At 42.3% G+C, this 20,530-nt stretch overlaps 3 protein-coding genes across 3 annotated transcripts in view; all 3 read right to left on the bottom strand.

Moving 5' to 3' along the window:
- The window catches only part of CDK7 (cyclin dependent kinase 7), a 22,210-nt gene extending 19,975 nt beyond the window's left edge, over positions 1 to 2,235 (bottom strand). The window contains exons 1-2 of the mRNA XM_015652699.3: positions 1,823 to 2,235; positions 1,559 to 1,618 (exon numbers count right to left, since the gene is read on the bottom strand). Coding sequence (XP_015508185.1) covers positions 1,559 to 1,618; positions 1,823 to 1,882 — 120 coding nt within the window. The 5' untranslated portion in view covers positions 1,883 to 2,235. The remainder of the gene's footprint in view (positions 1 to 1,558; positions 1,619 to 1,822) is intronic.
- A 1,641-nt stretch (positions 2,236 to 3,876) lies between these two features.
- On the bottom strand, positions 3,877 to 11,065 carry MRPS36 (mitochondrial ribosomal protein S36). The gene is made up of 4 exons (XM_015652700.2): positions 10,957 to 11,065; positions 9,874 to 9,937; positions 5,389 to 5,591; positions 3,877 to 4,160 (listed from the first exon to the last, which is right to left on the bottom strand). Exons 1-4 carry the CDS (start codon positions 10,993 to 10,995, stop codon positions 4,143 to 4,145), a joined length of 324 nt encoding a protein of 107 aa, XP_015508186.1. The 5' UTR covers positions 10,996 to 11,065; the 3' UTR covers positions 3,877 to 4,142.
- Positions 11,066 to 11,153: 88 nt separating this feature from the next.
- Positions 11,154 to 18,621, bottom strand: CENPH (centromere protein H). Its single transcript, XM_015652108.2, has 9 exons — positions 18,477 to 18,621; positions 18,329 to 18,384; positions 17,069 to 17,117; positions 16,623 to 16,697; positions 15,873 to 15,929; positions 14,939 to 15,002; positions 14,599 to 14,650; positions 13,288 to 13,448; positions 11,154 to 12,062 (listed from the first exon to the last, which is right to left on the bottom strand). Exons 2-9 carry the CDS (start codon positions 18,369 to 18,371, stop codon positions 11,970 to 11,972), a joined length of 594 nt encoding a protein of 197 aa, XP_015507594.1. The 5' UTR covers positions 18,372 to 18,384; positions 18,477 to 18,621; the 3' UTR covers positions 11,154 to 11,969.
- Between the last annotated feature and the right edge of the window lie 1,909 nt (positions 18,622 to 20,530).

Genomic DNA, 20,530 nt, shown 5'->3' with positions numbered 1-20,530 from the left:
GTGCACAGGACAGAAGAGGCAGGGGGGTGGCATCATATGTAATGGAATGGCTGGAATGTACAAATTCACAGCTGGCAATGGTGCAGTTGAGAGCCTATGAATAGGAATAAGAGACAAATAATGTGAATATCATTGTGGGAGTCTGCTAGAGACCTCCCAGTGAGGACAATGATACCAGTGAATTCTTCTCTAAGAAAATAAGGGACGCTTCTAAATCAACTGCCCTGTCCTTACGGTGGACTTCAACTTGGCAAAAATCAACTGGAAGTATCACATAACACTACAGCCTGGGCCAGAAGATTCCTAAAAACCTTGACAACTTTGTGGAAAAGGTCCTAAGGGAGCCAACTCAAAAACATGCCATCTTTGATCTGCTGCTTGTCAGTAGAGAGAATCTCATGAGTGAAGTGGAAATTTGGGCCATCTTGGCCACAGTAATCACAAAGCCATTGAGTTTAAAATCACTGTTGACAGTAGGGAAAGTACCAGTAAAACTTCAACCTTGGATGTGAGGAGAGCAGACTTCAGGCTGCTCAGGGAATTATTAAGTGAAGTCCCCTGGGAAAACATTTTTGCAGGTGCTGCCCTGATGCATCACCTCCTAAGGGCATAAGATTCCCATGTCACAAGTCAAGCAGATGAGGCAGAAGACCAACTTGTCTGAGGAGGGATGTCCTCTTGAATATAAGGTAAAAAACAAAGGTATATGACCAACGGAAGCAGGGTCAGGTGACATAGAAAGAATACAGAGATGCTGCTTGCCACTTCAGTATTTATTAGAAATCAATAATTATTTATTATCAACATGAGATGCCAAACTCAATAGACAAAGCTACAGGAAACAAGGTTTTGCTAATTCAATTATTCTGGCAACCATCTGTCTGAAAATTACAGGACTTGAGGTAACAGCACTGATTCAGGGGAGGTTTAGGTTGGATATTAGGAAAAGATTCTTCATCCAGAGGGGCTGGGCACTGGGACAGGCTTTCCAGGGTAGTGGCCATGGCACCAAGCCGTGAGGTGTTTGGACTATTATCTCAGACATACAGCATGATTCTTGCATTGTCCTGCACAGGAATGAGAGTTGGACTTGATGACGTTGATGTAAACTCAGCATATTCTATGCTTCCATAAATTTTAAGGAACTTAATAGAGGACAACATTCTGGACTGAAGAAAATTGGGCACAGAAGCAGGAAAGATTTAAAATAAAAAAAAAAAAAAAATACCAAAACACTATCAAAGTACAGTAAAGTCTGCAGTTTGGAAATGTGTGTGTGTTGGTTTGTTTGTTGAATAAACCTAACAAATAACCAGAAATTCAAGTCACAGACCATACAACCCTTCAGAAACTCAGAAACGTAGCAAAGCCACTCCCTCTTCAGCGGTGGGTGGGCATTACAAACAGGTTAACCAGAGCATCTAAACAAATTTCTCTAGAAACAAAAATGCCTATTATGCCATTTACCATCAAGTCGGTGAAAAAAAAAAAGTCGTTGGGTAGGGTCAAGAGCAACCAGACACTTGGTGACACACTGGGAAGCCATTCTGACACTTACCTTCTTAATAGCCACGATGCGGTTATTCGTCTTGTCCTTGGCTTTATACACGGTAGCAAACTAGGACAGAGAGAGATGCTGTCGTGAGCGGCGCCTGACAGACTGCGCCAGGAAGAAGCCGCCAAGCCCCGCTTAGGCCCGGGGTGGGCACTGCCCGGCCTCCCCCGCGTCCCCCTCCTGCCGGGGGCGGGCGGCGACACGGGTCGGGCCAGCCGGGCTACTGCAGCCCCAGGGCCGCGGGCGGCCCCCGCCGCCGTCGCTCACCTGCCCCTCCCCAAGGAAGTCCAACTTCTCGTAGCGCTTGGCACGGGCCCGCGCATCCATAGCGGGCGGGACGTGGGGCGGCAGCGGCGGAGACAGCCGGGAGCAGCAGCAGCCCTGCTCGGCGCTTTAATCTCCCAGCCCCGCCGCTTCCGGCCCGGCCCGGCCCATGCGCGCGCAGCTGCCCTCGGCGAGGCGCACGCGCCATTCCAATAGGATCGGCCCTCGGTTCAGGTGTGTGGCGGGGTTCTCACCGCGCCTGTCTGCTGCAACTGTCAACAGTTGTCCCAGAAGCTGCTTCTATTTTGACCCGGATGACCACGTCTGACAGCAGGGGAAATTTCTGTATACGATCTGCTTAGAGAGATTGTTTTCTTAATAAAAAAAATAATATTCTCTAGAAAGGGTGCTCTCGGGCATTTAGTTAGGTTCTACTGGAAATTCTTAATTATACTTCTATACTTTCTTCATTATGAACAATTACCTACAAGTAAATACTGGAGAAATTCTCACTTGAAAATTATTTTCCCTACATTCCCAAGCTTTGCTGTTATTTAATAAATTAATCTGTAAAATCAATGAAGCTGCATAATGGCTGTGAAGAACAGTCATCATCCCTGAGAGCATTTCAGTGTCTCTCCTGCCTGTAAAATCATTCCCAGTGAGACACCTAAGTGAGTCAGTTACCTCAATCCCTGGAAAAGTGGTGGTGTGCCTCACACTGGAGGCCATCTCTGTCTATGTGGATGACATGGAGGTGATCAGGAATAGTAGCATGGCTTCACTAAATCTAAGTCTTGCTTGAGCAACCTGATTGCCTTCTACAAGGAAACAACTACCTGGATAGGTAAGGGGAAAGCAGTTGGATATTGTCTACTTGATGTCAGTAAGGATTTCAACACTGTCTCTTAACAACATCCTGATAGACAAACTCAGGGATGTGGGCTGGATGAGTGGACAGTGAGGTGGATTGAGAACTGGCTGAACAACACATCCCAGAGGGTCAAAATCAGTGGCACATGGTCTAGTTGGAAGCCTGTCCCTAGTGATGTCCCTCAAGGTTCAACACTGTAATGTTTAACTTGTTCATCCATGACTTGGATGATGGGGCAAATGCCTGCTCAGCAAATTCAGAGGACACAAAGCTGTGAAGAGGAGCTGATACCCCGGAGTGCTGTGCAGCCCTTCAGAAGGACCTCAGCAGGGTGGAGAGATGGGCAGAGAAGAACCATCTGATATTCAGCAAAGGCAAAAGCAGGGTCATGCTCCTGGGAAGGAACAATCCCAGGCACCAACATAGCCTTGAGCTGACCTGCTGGGGAGTAGTTTGGAGGAGAAGGACCTGGGGTTCCTGGTGTCCATGAGCCAGCAGTGTGTCCTGGTGGCCAAGAAGGCAAATAGTATTCTGGGAGGCATTATGAAGAGCATTGCCAGCAGGTGGAGGGAGGTGATCCTTCCCCTCTACTCCATCCTGGAGTATATAGGAGCATCCAAGCCTCACCTGCAATGCTTTGTCCAGTTCTGGGCTTCTCAGGACAATCGAGATGTGGAGCTCCTGGAGTGGGTCCAGCAGAGGGCAACAAATTTTATGAGGGGTCTGGAGCATCCCTCTTATAAGAAAAGGCAGGGGCAACTGGGGCTGTTCAGCCTCAAGGAGATAGATCTGAGAGGGGACTACATTAACATGTATCAGTACTTGAAGGGAAATTGCCAAGAAGACGGACCAGGCTCTTCTTGGTGGTGCTAAGCGATAGAACAAGAGGCAATGGGCAGACACAGATGCCCAGGAAGTTCCACCTGACCATGAGGAGGAATTTCTTTACCATGCAGGTGACTGTGCACTGGAACAGATTGCCCAGAGAGGCTGTGGAGTCTCCCTCACTGGAGATACACAAGCACCATCTGGACACAATCCTGTGCTGTGTGCTCTGGGACAATCCTGCTGGAGCAGGAAGGCTGGACCACATGACTCACCGTGGCTCCTTCCAACCTGACCCTTAAAAATCAACAATGCTGTGATTTTGTGACCTCAACCAGTGGAAAAAAAAGAGACTCTGTTAGATTGTTGATTTTTCAAATGGCTAATTAGAAAAATACTTTAATAGTGCAGACATCATATATATTCAATAGCTATTAGCCATCAACATAAAATCCTTCTCGGTCACAAAACAGTATCTTGTGTGTTGTGTTGATCTTCTCACCCATCACATGGGATTTTATTAAAGCTATTAGTATACAATAATTTTTAATATTAAGGAAATGCCTTTATTGTGAATAGAATACCTCATTCTTCCAATAGTGGCCAAGAAACTATCTTCTACATTTATTCTGGACCTCCACGCTGTAAAAAAAAAGCATACAGTTAAATATATTCCACTAATAGAACGTAAAACTGAGATCAAATTATCTTCTGCACTGTTATAGACTAAGAGACATAGTTACAGTTTTTAATTTCTGATTTAAATGTTGACTTTTCTACCTATATAAGAACAGACACAGAGTGTCAAATATCAGCATCTACCAGTCATGGCTACAATTTTTTCAAGGGAAAATACAAAAAAATTAACACATGCTACCTACAGTTATAGCTGCTTCCATGTCTCTTTCTCTGAAGAAACCTGACTCTTAACCTTAAAAATATCTGACAAACACAATGCTAACGGACACAAGTTTTAAAATAACTTTCACTGCCTACATTCCAAAGTGCGAAGTAAAAACAATGCCAAGAGGAGTCATTACAATCTTAATGAGAAATGATAAAGTTCTTCAGTTCATTATTTTTCCAATGAAATTATTTTACAACTTAGCGCACTGTTAAACAAACTTAAGCAAAAAGTCAGGAAGTGTATTACTATAGGAAATAACTGATTTTATTTCTACTACATAGATGCAGCCTACTGGCACACATGAAGGAAAACTGATTTCCTCTACTAATATAGTTACGCTATACATGTCTTTACCATTTAACAAAGCTTTGCAAGCATCTTTTCATTTCAAACTCACAATCACCTCACCAGTTCCTTGCTTTTTGTGCATTCTCCCTTTTGAATCATTACTTTTTACAACTGATAATTTTTACAGAACAGAAGCAGCTTTTTCTTGCCTTTCATGTACAATGTCATATTTATATATTATTGCAGAAAATATTTATATCAATAAAATGTTTCTACTAGAAATACAAGAGTTAATTTGCTAATAAATAACTTACAAAACTAGTTTGAGAAATATTTTGGACCTTGATCACCTGGTAATAGCCTTTCCTGGTCTAAGAACAGACTTCTGCACCCCTGCCCAGCACAGCCAAAGTACCCATTAAACAACTGTTATAAAACAGGTAGTGGTGGCAATTAATGCAGGTTGTGACTATTACAAGCTTACCTGAACATCTGTTCTAAGTCCAAATCTCTCTACTCAAGCTACTATACCATGAGAGGTGGGTACCCTCTCCATTAAGAATACATTGGGTATTGCGTATGAAAACAATGAAAGCCCAGGGCACACTCTTACAAAGAATTACTATATAATACCATGCCGGAAGATGTAGAAATAAGCTAAAGAAGAAAACTTACTTGAATATATTCAATCTCTTCATCTGACATTTGTTTCCTTCTGTATTTCTGAGGTAAGGCTCTTGTTAATTCAGAAGTATCTGGTGCACCTTGTACTCTACTAACAGGTGAAATATTTTGAAAGGCTGGTGATATGCCTCCTACAGATTCTTGTGCTTTTGAAGCAAGGAGAGATGGCATGCTTGCTTGTAGAGATTCCTGTACTGAAACCCAGATGTCAACACCATTTACAGAAATATTACTAGTCTATAAAATCAATAAGCAGCTAATATAATCTACTTTTGCTTAAAACCTTATTCATTAACCAAAAATGTAAAAGAATTAAGTCACTCCACTTATCAGAACCTGCTTTTATTGTTAAACGTATCAAGTGCAGAATCTAAAAATTCTGACAGTAGTTTGAATGGCAGAAACACTCATGTAGAAATAAGATGTATCAGCATATATTCTTAACAACGGCTTTTTCACTGGGAAGCTGTACTTGGAGAAAAAGCATAAAGTTACGTAAAAGTTTGTGTGTGGGCTATTATGTAGAAAGATAACTGAGATGATGCTTTTTGTTTGCTGCAACTGAAAAGAGACAAGTGAAAAAGATCTAGAGGCTTATAGAAAGATAAAGCTCACAATAGGCTGCAACATGCAACGCAGTGCTGTACCCATTTTTAATATTACAAAATGGCATCCTATCCCATTTTGTTAATGATGTGCAGAAGGACCACTAAGTATCAGGCATCAGCAATCAATGTTAATGTTAATGAAATGCAAAGACTGGTGAGTACATGTAGTTCTTCACAGGTGAGGATCAGGAGCTAAGTTTAAGGAATTCACATTAGAGAAGTTGCCTTGATTGTGCAGAAAGAAGAGATGACAATAGGGCAATGTCATTACAGTCAGCATTTTGAACCTTAGGTCTGTCCCACCATGGCTAATTTTACAATGGAAATATGCAATTGCCCGCTGGGCAGGACAGAGATCACAGCAGTATGTTAATTTCAGCACTCAGTCCTATATATGGGATGGGATCCATCCCAGGGTGATGAGAGACCTGGCAGATGAGCTTGAAAACCTGCTCTCCATCATTTACCAACCTGGCTCACTGGTGAGGTTCCAGATGACTGGAAGCTAGCCAATGTGATGCTCATTCACAAAAAGAGTGGGAATGAGGATCTTGGTAATTACAGGCTACTCAGCCTGACCTAAGTACCCAGTAAGGTGATGGAACAGTTTATACTGAGTGTCAGTATAAATGGGATGGCCACGGGATCAGACCCAGCCAGCATGGAGGGGCAGATTGTGTTTGACTAAGCTGGTCTCCTTCTATGACCAGGTGACCCACGTGGTGGATGCAGGAAGGCTGTGGATGTGTCTATTTGGACTTCAGCAAGGCCTTTGACACTGTCTCCCACAGCACACTCCTGGAACAGCTGGCAGCCCACAGCTTGGACAGGAGCACTCTGTGCTGGGTTAGGAACTGGCTGGATGGCCCAGGGAGTGGTGGTGAACGGTGCTGCACCCAGCTGGGGGCCAGTGACCAGTGGTGTCCCTCACGGGTCTGTGCTGGGGCCAGTCCTGTTCAATATTTTTATTGACAGAGAGTATTGAGTCTTTCATTAGTAAATTTGCAGATGACACTAAGCTGGGAGTATGTGTTGATCTGTTGGAAGGGAGGAGGGCTCTGCAGAGAGACCTGGAATGGTTGGAAGGATGGGCAGAGTCCAGTGGGATGAAGTTTAATAGGTCCAAGTGCTGAGTCCTGCGTTTTAGCCACAAAAACCCTCTTCAGTGTTATAAGCTGGGGACAGTGTGGCTGGACAGTGCCCAGGCAGAAAGGGACCTAGGAGTACTGGTGACAGTGGCTGAACATGAGCCAGCAGTGTGCCCAGGTGGCCGAGAAGCCAAATGGCCCCTGGAATAGTGTGGCCAGCAGGAGCAGGGGGGTCATTCTACCCCTGTACTGGGCACTGGTGAGGCCACACCTGGAGTGCTGTGTCCAGTTCTGGGCCCTCAGTTCAGGAAGGACATTGAGACGCTTGAGTGTGTTCAGAGGAGGCAACGAGGCTGGTGAGGGGCTGGGAACACAAACCCTGTGAGGAATGGCTGAAGGCTGTTTAGCCTGGAGAAAAGTAGACTTGGAGGAGGGATCTATCTATTATCACTCTCTACAACTTCCTGAAAGGTGGTTGTAGTCAGGTGGGGGTGTCTCTTTCACCAGGTAGCAACTGACAGAATGAGAGGACAGTCTTAAGCTGCACCAGGGGAAATACAAGTCAGATATTAGGAATAAGTTTTATATGGAAAGAGTGATGAAGTACTGGAATTGTCTGCCTGGGGTGGTGGTGGAGTCACCATCCCTAGATGTGTTTAAAAAATGATTGGATGTGGCTCTCGTTGCCATGGTTTAGTTAAGGTGTTAGGGCATGGGTTTGACTCAGTGATCTTGAAGGTCTCTTCAACCTAGTGATTCTGTGTTATATAAGGGTAAAACACCTGACAAAATAGAATGCTTCCACGGAAGTCCTTCCCAGTGCTCCAGAAAAATGAGCAAGACAAGTGCAACATCTAACAGCTGCACAGAGGCTCTATATAACTATAAAAGAAGCAGCATGAAAACTGCATGAAAGCAGCTAAGCAGCTACAACACCACAGTTTTGCCTGCCTTTGTCCTTCCTGGCTCCAGGAAGAACAAGGACCACAAAGGAGAGGAAGCCAGTTTTTCCCTTAATGAGTTTGATGTAGTTGCAGGATTGGGACAAACAATCAAACACCTGCAGCACTGTGAACAAGTCACCATTGAAAGACATATTCAGAAGCTGTCAGTCATAAGACTGGGTCTGAAAATCCCAAGGTGTTCCAGAAAAAACAGAAGATACGAAACAGAGCAAGGCAGAAGTGAGCCCATCAGTAGCAACATATTGTGAACAGGGGGCAAAGTATTTTTGTTTCAAGAAATAATACATCTTACATACAAAAAAAACCAAACAAAACAACAAAAACAACAAAACCAAAACCAAAGAACAACCCCCCCAAAAAAAAGCAGTTTCTCCAAGTTTGTTTCATCCACCATAAAAAAGTCTAGAAATTTATCAAGGATTTTCTTCTACTGTGTGTTTCAGTCAGAAGTGTAGTTGGAGTAGAATCATTAGCCAATTAAAAACATAAGGAGTGCAGTAATCAGAAATTTTACTGCTGCTGCTTTAGTTCTATTACAGTCTCCTCTACATCTTTCCTTTCCATATTTGAGACCATAATGTTGTAGTAGTAATAGGCCCAATAGAATATGACTGACCTTTCACATCCTTAGTTGCTCTAAGCAGCCATTTAGCTATGTAGGAGCAACAGTCTGGTACAGTGAAATGCAGTTTTTGCTACAGCATTCAACCAAGACAAAGTGGGTTGCAGTTTACTAACAAGATGACTGATCCTGATGAAGGTAGAAAAGTCTAATGTATTTAAAAGATATAGTCACAAGAATCTTCTGATATAGAGATAAAATAGAGGTTAGAAACACATTTTCAAGCTTTTGAGAAAAAGCTTTTTGACAAAGTAGTTCACTGGCATGAGAGGTGGTGGATTTGGCTGAACTGTGCAAAATGTACAGAATTTTGACAGGAAGTTATTGCAGAAAATAGTTCATGAAGAGTTCACAGGTAAGTCAGAAGAGGCATTTATATGCACTGTGGAGGCTTTCAAATGTTAAACTAAACTTAAAGCTAACCTGCAGGCTTGATAATCCTGTGGCAAATAACTAGGCACAGTATAATTTCTAAAGAAGTGAGAATAACACAGATTTTAAAGACAACTCCTATCTTTCTTTCAGATGCTTTTTGACCCAAATGGACTTCTAAACCAACATATTGCTAATATAAATCTGTTGTTTAAACATAATAGTATTGGGAATACCATAAATATCAACATACTTATAAAAGCTAATATCAAAGATTGCAATGAAATATTTTTTTTTCCTCAGCATTAATTAATAACACAAGAAAATACTTCTTAAAATGTACAGAGGGCTAGATCTCCCAGCTATAATAATGTTTTGAAAATACAGCAGAAAATACATCACATGCTTCAACCAAGAAAAAAATTAGGAAAATGCAACATCATTTATGCAAATATCACTGAATAGCAGAAGCTGCTTCAAACTGACTTGGGCACTGTCATTTCAGTAAATATTAGTATTTGGGAAAATGTGACTTTATATAAAGTAGAAAGCAAACACTTTGCTTTGAAATCTTTGTGAGTCTTTCTTGAGAAAAAAATGCAGACATACATGCATTATGTGTCTACACACAGTTGTACAGAAAAGAAGTTGTGAACAAAGTTCAAGAATTGCCTTTAAACTAAATCAAGCATGTTTCAAAAACCCCACTCCAACTCAGTCCAGTTGTATAGCTGAAAGTGAGAAATTTGGTCCTGGTTCTTAAATAAAGAGTTCATGTAAAGAAATGTGGCACAAGCTGTATCCATACCCAAAATACTTACTTTTAGGTCTGGGACCACTTTTTCTGTCTGGGAACTTTATCAATGGGGTATGTGGCTTGACTACCTAGGAGGAGATCAGGTAGTGAGAGAAACAGACACAGATTACCATTAATAATAAAGTGTAATGTACAATGTATCCACGAACCACTCTCAACAGCTCCCCTCTGCACCACTACTCTGATACACTTACTCCTTCTTGAAGTTCTAAGTTTACCCCACGAAGAATTTTACTTTAAAAAGTAGTCCTGCACCCTGATGTCCGGAGCAGGTACGGGCTTTGTCTTCCTATTCTCATCTGTGTGTGCGTGCAGAAACAGCCACTGCCATTGAGTGAATACAGCCACAATGCAATCCGCTCTGGTGAGAACCCATCCAGAGTGCTGTGGCCAGCTCTGGGGTCCCCAAAGCAATAAAACTTGGACGTGCTGGACTGAGTCCAGAGCAGGCCATTAGAATGATCAGAGGGCTGAAGCACCTCTCCTGTGAGGACAGGCTGAGAGAGCTGGGGTTGCTCAGCCTGAAGAAGGCTCTGAGGAGACCTTACAACCCAAAGAAGGCAGGTTTGGATCAAGAAATTCTTTATTTTGAGGGTGGTGAAGCACTGGCACAAGTTGCCCAGAGCATCTGTGGCTGTCCCATCCCTGGAATTGTCTAAGGCCAAGTTTGACGGGGCTTTGAGCAACCTGTACTGATGAAGGTGTCCCTGCCCACGGCGGGGGGTGCTGTAACTAGGTGACCTTTAAGGTCCCTTCAAATCCAAACAACGCCGTGGTTCCGCAGCGCATTAGCATGGAATCGCGAGCTCTGCTCTGCTTGTACAAAGCACTTGCACCTTGGAGAGAAAAATCTTAGGAAGGTGCTGCCAGCTAGCTCCGCGCCCGCTGCTATCACAGCACCAAGCACCTGCGACACCGTGTGCGCACCACTGCACGGCTCTCCCCAAGGACACCGGCCCCCCGGCGGCGTGTTCTCAAGCCGCGGCCGCCTCAGACCTGCTGCTCGGCGGCGGCGGCAGAAGCGAGCCCCGCTCGCCAGCCAGGGCTCTGGCTGTTTCAGACACCGCCGTCCCGGGGCCGCTCTTACCTGCACCGCCCTGGTGGCGGCCGCCATCTTGCTGCCCATGGTGACGAGCCTGAGGGGCAGCTCCGGGCTCCGCCCACAACCACGAGCGCCGCCGTGGGCGGGGCCTCCCCGCCTGTGGGCGGGGCCCGGAGCAGTGGCACGGCCTGCCAAACGAACCACTGTATCAGGAATTAAAAAAACCTCCAAACCAAATAAAGTATTTTCAGGAAAATCAGCGTTTTATTTTTATATTAGTTAAAAGCGACCACATTAAAAAAAATAGCTAGGGAACACTCACTAAGTTTAAAGTGATGTTGCACGCCAACATAACAAGGAACACTCAACACCCAAAATGTACGACACTCCAGGAGTCAATTTCTTTCAAACATCAAACACCACCAACAAAATAAAGCCCAAATGCTAGTGAAGATGCAATTAAAACACTGCTTAGCTGCACAGCTGACAGTATGCAGTCACCTCTAGAGACAAGAATCACTGCTAAAAAAAGCATAAAATTTCTGGTGTTTAAAATAATACAGAAATGCCTTAATAACAAAAATAATCTCAAATCCAGACTTGTGAATAAATATTCCAGATTGAGCTTTTGACTGGGACAGAGCAGGGTCAAGCATCCTGTTTGAGCTCCACAGCCTGCTGGTCCTCAGGAAAGGGGTACAGCAAAGTCTCTGTTTCAAAGTCCACTTCTACATGAAACCTTGAACTTTTCTTGAATTATTGCTGCTTTTCAGAGGAAAATGAGTGCTTGAGACAGGACAGCTTGAGAAGTGAGTCTTCAGTTAGTTTCATTTCAGCTCTATTGCCTCTTCAAACGTTTGCTGTCCACCAGAAGATAAATTTTATTTCAAAGAATTGCTTGGACACATTCTAATTCTCTAGCAAGAACACCTTTCAGAAAGATCAAATTTTAAAATTCATTTTAAAATAAAATTGTTTTTGAGATACATATAATCTCTCAAATTTAGTTAAAATGCGCACTGTGTATAAAATAAACACCAGTGCATCCACTTCCTGACTCACTGAAGATAGACATTATTTTCAAGCTGTAGAACAATTGCCTTTAAAGACGGATCTTCTGCCCAGTTAACTCTGCTTCCAATGATGACGCTCTATAAATGAGAAAGATTTACAGGTTAAAACAAGCTCTTGCAAAGGACAATTCCTAGCAAAATATCTCAAAAAAAGTCTGCTTTTTAATTTTTTATTTGAAAGCCCTTGAAATGCACAAGCCTTTGAGGTAGGCAGGATGGGGTGAAAAAGGAGAAAGGGAAGTATTGATTCAGATCCTATTGTTGATACATAGACAAAACCAACCCCAAATCCATGCTTTTTGATTTCCTAGAGGGGCTTGCATACTACCTCTATTTTAAACACAGAAACCTAGAGAACGTTTTTAATGATATGAAAAAAAGTTTGCTTCAAACATAAAATAGCACACTTAATATTCTCATCCTGCCATTCTGGATTGAAAATGGGAATATAAATTTAACCAGAGGATTTGCTCTAGTTAGGGCTCAGAAAATTTTCAGAATACAAAACCAGGAGATAGTTTTAGACTCTAATCTAAATCCCAGTAAAACATGAAATTTCTCATTCTCAATTTGAAATGCAACAACATTATCAATGCAAAATTGTAGCAGCCATAGCATGCAGAGCAAAAAGCCAGAACACTCTTTTTGTCCTTGACACTTCTATGCAGCCTGAGACCCTTCCACCCTAACCCAAACTGTGAGGTTTTCTTCCTCACTTTGCATGACTCCACACTCCAGGTGACCATGTTATCAGTTAGTTATCAGCCCATGACACATGAATAACCAAAAGGGCAAAGGCTGCTGAAAGAATTTGGAGACTAGCTGTGGCTCCAGGCCAAGGCTTCACAGGGCTGTAGGGGGTGACACAAACAGAAGGCATGTGGTCAGAAGGGGCAGATGGAGGCTCACTGGTAACATGGGATTAACACCTATTTATTTCTTCTAACCATTAGATGGGGAAACTGATTTGGCAGGGTACAGAGGTGATTCAGAGTAAAAGGAAATACACCCATTACTGTGACATTCTTCAAGAAAGATGCATTATTTTTGTACCTTTAAGGAAACAAATACAGATTGATAGAGTGTCTCTAAACCCTGCAAAAAATTAATGCAAAGATGCTTGTGACAACTGCATGGTCTTAGCCTTTAAAGCAATAGAAGTCTTCCTTTTACACACAGTTCTTCCATTACCACTGTTAAATGTTTTAGGAAACACAGTTATGTGTTGTTAAGTTATATTTGCCATACATCTTGAGTGTAATGAAAAATTGTGAACTTGGTTCTAAAAGCCATACAACATTACCTGGAACACGTTTTGAATTATTGCAGTAATCTCTCTTTCTTTTTTTAATTTATGAAGCATCTTCTCTGTTTCAGTGGCATTCATACTCGCTTGTTTCTCCTTTTGCCTTTTCATCATGGTCTGAATTTGCTGTAGTTTCTGTCCTCCATCTTTTTTTAGTGCTGTTGCATTATTAGGAAAATTAAGCATTAAGTAGTTAGGTGCACAGTAGAACCGAAGATCTTTTTCTTCACAGCCACCTAAAGCACTTCCACTGCAATAATCCTAATTTTACATTCCAGTTCTTCCCTCCAATATACCTCAAGATATTTCTTTTATGAAAGAGGCAACATATGCTGTGGCTACCTTGTATCAAACTACATCAATTGGCTCCCTGGCCAACAGCAAAACAGACAGTAAGTCGTATGCTGCCTGAATTTCCCTCACACAGGGACTAATTTGCACCTCTGTCTCATGCCCTGTCTTTGAGTGCCACAACTTTTATAGGTGTTTTTTATACCTCTTAAAGACCCTTACTCCTTTTCCAGATTTCACTGAAACCAAATTCCAAAGTCATACAAGGAGCATAGGGACATGACCAGTGAATATTACTATTTTTATAGGAAACCTGGCTAAAAACTAGACTGATTAATAGTGTTTAGGGGCAGTTCATATGTGGAAAGAATGCTGGCAGAGCATTCCTCCCTTTATTTGCAAAGATATCAAGTATGTTCATTTTTCGCCATGTGAACAAACATTGTGTTTGTTCATTACTGTCAACATATACTCAACTCCCTATGCATGAATCAAACAATAGCTGTTGAAATTGGTGGCAAACCTGGTCATGAAAGAGCATTAAAGAACACATTTACCATATAAAGTTCTGAATATTGATGTCACATCTAAATTTGACCCACTCTAATGAGACTACTGAATACCAATATACATACACTTCTTTATAACTAAATCCCCTCTGTACTCTGCAAACACCTCACAAATGTGCAGCATGACAAAAAACGTGTCTTTTAGGTTCTGTAGGGCTGGTTTAAATTACTAAACAATGTGTAACTTTCTGAGGTTGTTACATGAAATAATAAAATGCTGCCACATTGTTTTTGAGTGCTGCCTTGCATCTCTCACTTCAACATGTCAGTCTCATGTTCAAGTAGAGAACACACCAGCTCATCTCTACAGTACTTTCTATTCTTTCAGCAAGTCTTATAACTGTGTTTTGTTACTTCCCATTTAAATTGATATTGCTACAAGAACAATTTCAAAATATGAACTCTATATTAAAATACAAACCAAAGTCAATACAGATAACACACTTACAGAGTCTTTTCCTTTTAATGTCAATCAACTGCTCTTCCTTCTGACGTGCTTGCTGAAAGAAAAAAAAGTATTTTCTAAACTCTTTGTCTTCAAATATATGAAAGATGCTAATTCAATCCACAAAAACAGCTATGGGCAACTCTAAAACAGACTTACTTACATGCTCACTTTAGGTAATCCTTTCAATAATTTTGACAGCAGTAGGAACTGCACCCATGTCACCAAGTCACTCACACCCGGGAGTAACTTGTGCAGTCCTGTTGCTTCCCAAGTGAGCTCCTGCCCATGATGAGGTTGATTGACCAGCACAACAATAACAGAAGCTACAACTGCCACTTACCTGCTGATATTCAATTATTGTCTGGCTGAGCAATACTATGTGTTTCATTGTTTCCAGGATCAGACTAAGGAAGGAAACAGTTGCATACTTTAACACTGCTAATACAATTCAATATAATAAATTTTTAAATCAACTTTATTTAGTTTAAATAAAGAATTTCTCACTTCTCCTAACAGCAAAATAATATTATGTATCACTTCTTTTTACACTTACACTTACAATATCACTTCTTTTTACAGTTAATATACTCAGTACCGTTGTAGAGGCTAAAGAGCTCCCTTATTTCCCTCTCAGTTTCCCTAAGATTTCATTTAAGACTGTCAACATTTTACTTCACAGAGTTTGAAAGGTATCAAGAAAGCCTAGCTATCTGAAAATGGCTATGAATTGAAGTCCCTAAATCATGGAGATGCAATCTCTTAGTTGTATTTCTGACAGAAATTAAATTTCTCATATTACTTTATATTCATCCACACATTAATAATGGGTAGGAAATTAAAGCTACTTTTAAATGCTTTATGCTTTCAGTTCTTTTTCAAAGACATTTTGCTCCTAAATAGTTAATTAGTAAAGGCAGCAAAGCAGAGGAAAGGCCCTATTACAAGCCAGTAATATGTGTTCAGCTATTATAAATGCAGGTAATTCAGGCACCAAAGACAAAAAGCTCTCTTGGCTACAAAGCAGTTTTCACCAGTGAATCAAGAGTTACGATCTCTGTAATCAAAGGTGGGTAAATTCAGAGCTCAACTGCAAATCTACCATGGGCGTATGAGGCCTGATCATGCTAATTCTAGCCAGAAGGTAGATAGTATAACACTCTGTCAAATCTAGGAAAAGAAAGCTTGCTTTTACAGGAGGTAAAATTAAATAATCTAGAAAGAAACTGTGCAAAGTCTATTCCTTTCTAGACATTTGAACTCCAAGAACACCTTACCGTGAGCTCACATCATCTTGTTTCAGTTTGTTTCTCAGGGCATCCATAATTTGGACCCTGCATATTGTAAGAAATAGCATATGACTGATGAGAACTCATAAGAAACTATGAGAAGCAGAAAACAGAGAGAAGCAGATATTTAAACAATAGAAAAAGATAATTTCCAGAATTCCACCTTTGTCCACTTTCAGATCAGAATTGTATAAACAAAATACTTCATACCTCTTAAATATCACACTTCTTAAATAATGGGACTTAACTCTCAGAACAGGAAAGAAGTATCAATAATTACTTGTGACAACTCCTTTTTCTCTTGACCAACATATCTGGACACTATTAATCCCAGATGCTGCAGAAAGGAAGCTGAGCAAAGGTGTGAATTCAAATAAACAGCCATGAAACACATGGGATGTCTAACATTATCATCTTACATATTTTCATAGGGATTTAGAAAATACTGCCAATAAATACGCTTACTGATCTGTACAGTCACTCTTTCCCAACTATAAAGGAACTTTCAGGTTTACACATTTCAACTGGTAAGTTTTTAGTTTTGGTGGGCTTTGTTTTGTTTTACAAATTTTATTTTGTTTTACAGCATATCCATCTGCATTCCTGTCGTGCAATGGTAAAATCTTCCCAATCTCCCGTATCACTTTAAAATACTGTTTTAATCAAACGTATCTATATATGCATCTATGTATGCACACAGTGAGGAAACCTCCAAATAAAGGGTGAAGAAAATTCTACCTTTGCAAGGCCAATGTCTTGTTCTGGAAAGAGACCTTTACTTCCTCTATATCTCTTTCCAATTCTTGTGTGGAACTGAAAGACAAAAAGCAATGACAGACAACCTGAATGTGAAGAAAACAGAGTTTAAAAGTAGTGTCACATTTTAACTTGCTTTCTACATATCTATTGTAAGAATTTTTCATGTGAGCCACAAATTATTAGGGCTGGGAGCAATTTAGCATGTGGAACTATATTAGTGAATTCTAGCCATCGCATAAAAGACTGAAAATTTAAAAGCCACTTTAGATACAGAAGTATATTGGGAGAATGAATAAAGCATTTCTCCCCCACGTTTTCTCTAAATTTTCATTATTTTCACCAATCTTCTCCAAAGTACTGATTGTTAATCCAGCAATTCACTAACAAGGAATAACAGAGAGTTTTGAAGTTATCCAGTGACTTACCTCTGGATAAATTTTTCTTCAATTAAATGATCATGGAAATTTTCCTGACCTGCAAAAGAGAACGTTGCTAAAACAAGTACAACACAGACTTTTAAATACAATCCGTAGAGCATAAAGTATTAGTAGTTTTTGTGTGAACAAGTTATTTCATACTTCTACCTCCAAGCTTTATTATCCTTTACTGTTAATAAGACTATGCTATCAATCAGCTGTATCAGAGAAATAATTAGGCTTTAAAATATTTTAATTTAGCACTTTTTAGATGAGTTAGAGCTGGTTCAAGACATTGCTCTATATATGCCACTGGATGGTTCAGTGGAAGAGCATGTACCCAACTGCATCCTGGGCTGTATTAGAAATGTGGCCAGCATGTCAAGGGAGGTGATTCTGCCCCTCTACTCTGCTCTTGGCAGACCCCACCTGCTGTGCTGCATCCAGGCCTGGGATTCCCAACATAAGAAGGACATGGATATGTCAGAGCAGGTCCAGAGGAGAGGAATGAAGATGATCAGAGGGCTGGAATACCTCTCTTATGAGGAAAAGGCTGAGAGAGTGGTTGTTCAGCTTGGATAAGGTTGCATAGTGACCTTGCTGAGTCCTTCCAGTCCCTGAATGGAGCTTATGAAAGAGCTGGATAAGAATGTTTTACTTTTAGGGTATGTAGTGACAGGACAAGGGGGAATGGCTTGTACTTGAAAGCGGGTAGGTTTAGATTAGGTATACTATGGAGTGGTGAGGCACTGGTACAGAGAAGCTGTGGATGCCTCACCCCTGGATGTGTTCAAGATCAGGCTGTCAGGTTGGATAGGGCTCTGAGCAAGATGGTCTAGTTGAAGGTGTGGCTGTACATAGTGGGGGTATGAAACCAGATGTTCTTAACGTCCTTCCAGTCCAAATCACCTTGTGACTCTACAGGTAATGGAAACATCTTAAATCAGTATTGCTTCCAAACACTTTTGGCAAGACTTTTGGCAAGGGACCGTATTTCTGAGAACCATCACTACATGTCAGAGGAGTCTAAAGTTCAAACACAGAAAAGAAGTGAAAGAATGATTACATGAGCAACTGCTCATGTAATCATTCTAATACGTCTCAAAAGCTGACTAGAAAATGAGTTAAAACGTACAGCCAGGGGGGAAAAAAATCATTATCGTAAGAAGGACTTTTGATAAATAATTAAAGATTTATATATATATATATATATGACACATGGCATTCTTTGTTAGTGCAACATTCCACTGCGAGAAGGGATATACTTACCGGCAAGAACAGCCGTGTTGTACTCCATGAGCTGCTCCTTCATTCGGTCCCTCAGGCTGCGGCGGGAATAAAGCGGCAACGGTCAGAGGCTGCGCATCCCTTCACTGCACCCCCGGGCTGTACCCCGTCCCGTCCCGCCGGCACTAACCAGAACAGACTGGGGACACGCACGTCGCCGTCCTGGGCCCTCGCCGGGGCCGGAGCCCTCACCGGGGCCGGGTCCTGGGTCGAGGCCGGGTCCTGGGTCGGGGTCGAGTCCTGGGTCGGGGTCGAGTCCTGGGTCGGGGTCAGGGACAGGGACAGGGACGGAGCCGGGTGCTGGGTCAGCGCCGCCATCGCCTCATATTCAAACCGCGCGGCTCCCGGCGGTCCGTGCGCACCGCGCGCTCCGCGCCTGCGCAGGACAGCGGCGGGGCGGGCGGGCACAGCCCTCAGCGGCCCTGCAGCAGTACTGGAGAGGGAGAAAAGAGATATTGGGAGGGGGTAAGTGAAGCGCAATAATCCTTCCCTCTGACCTAGTGTTCGCGTGGAAATAGAAATAATAGGTGAAAGCTACTAACGGAAGTGAAAAATAAACTGCAAAAGGAAAACCCACTAAGTGAAGAAAGCTGCTGCATAGAACCAGACTTACTTGGGCTTAAGACCAAGTGCAGCTGTCAACACAGCACACTGATCCTCTTCATCATTAAACTGTGACCTCAAGTGCCATAGTCACACATATTTTTTTTAATATGCCCAGGGATGGTGACTCCTGCACAACTCTGATCAGCTTGTTCCAATATCTGACTACCTTTAGCAGCCCCTGTAATTGTGTAAGGGAGTGTAGAGTTCAGCTCCTATCTCCTAGAGTCCTCAGCACTTTCTTTTTCCTCTTTGAGCTCTGCCACCAGGCTAAGAGATCATCCACCTCACACAGCTGTTTTCCCTGCTGCCCCCAAATCGAATCTGGCAGACATTCCACCACCAAACTGGCAGAGCTCATGCCAATGCTCCTGTCCATACACCGCCCTGCGTGACCAGCCACAGCACCTGAGTGGCCCCAGAGCTCACCCAAGCTCTCAGCACTGGTCACAGGCTCCAGGGAGATGCCTTAGCTGTAGGAAGAAGGTAACTGTGCAGCCTTCCCCACCAGAAAACCCAACGAAACAAAAAATGATAACAGCTTTACTAAGTTTAATACAAATAAGGCACTTTGCTTATAGAGTGAGGAGCATTCTTCTTAAGTTCAGATAAGAGTTAAAAATGTATAGCCAGATCCCATATAATAGGAGAGCACAACTGTTCAGTGGTGCTTATCTTGGTGTTGGCAGTTGTGGTGAGACCTAGAAATGAAACGGCACACTTTTGAGGCAATATTAGTATAGGAGATAATATAAGGTCTTTATTTGAGGCCTTTAGGGGCAGATATGGGAAAATGCTCACCCCACATGGGGTGAATACAGTTTTATAAGTTTAGAAAATCAGCATAATTGACAAGAATTCTTAATTAGAAGCACAAATGATGAAGTAATTCCCACCTGTTCAACTCTTTCTGAATCTTCTTCCACCCCCTGCTCTAAGATAGGACCTAAACTTTGTTTTTGAAAACGTGTCCCAAAGAGCTTGTTTCAACTTTGGCTCCCAGGAGGAACCAAAACAGGATAGGGGCCTTGGGCCCCCGGGATTTGGAGCCTCTGAAATGTGTTTTGTCTTTCTGCCTATCAGGGTAGGGAAAAGGTGGGGATAAGTACTGGGGCTGGTGGGGAGGTATGTACAACAATAATATACTATACTATATACGAGGTGAGAGGTGGTTGGGCAGGGGGTCCAGGAGCCTGGACAGGGTCCCAGTGAGGATCATAGCAGTGGGCTGGCTCAGAGGGAGGCAGGGTTGGATGCAGGTGGCTTAGACAGGGACACAGGGAGGTAGGACAGATGCGAGGGCAAGCAAGAGCCAGTGAGGACAGGAGAGCCAAAAGGCAGTCTGGGGCCAGGGCAGAGAATCAGGGGAAGGCCAACATGGCTGACATCCTACTGGCAGTCTGTTATAGGTCACCCAACCAGGATGAAGAGGTAGATAACTTATTCTACAAGCAGCTGGACAATGTTTTCAGATCACCAGTCCTTGTTCTTGTAGGTGACTAACCTGCCAGCTATCTCCTGGGAACTCAACACAGTAGAGAAGAGGCAGTCTAGGAGGTATTTAAGAGTGTATAGAGGACA

Source organism: Parus major, chromosome Z, assembly GCF_001522545.3.
Source record: "Parus major isolate Abel chromosome Z, Parus_major1.1, whole genome shotgun sequence".
NCBI lineage: Eukaryota > Metazoa > Chordata > Aves > Passeriformes > Paridae > Parus > Parus major.
Note: the sequence above shows the minus strand (reverse complement) of the source record. Positions and strands in the feature narration are given on the sequence as shown.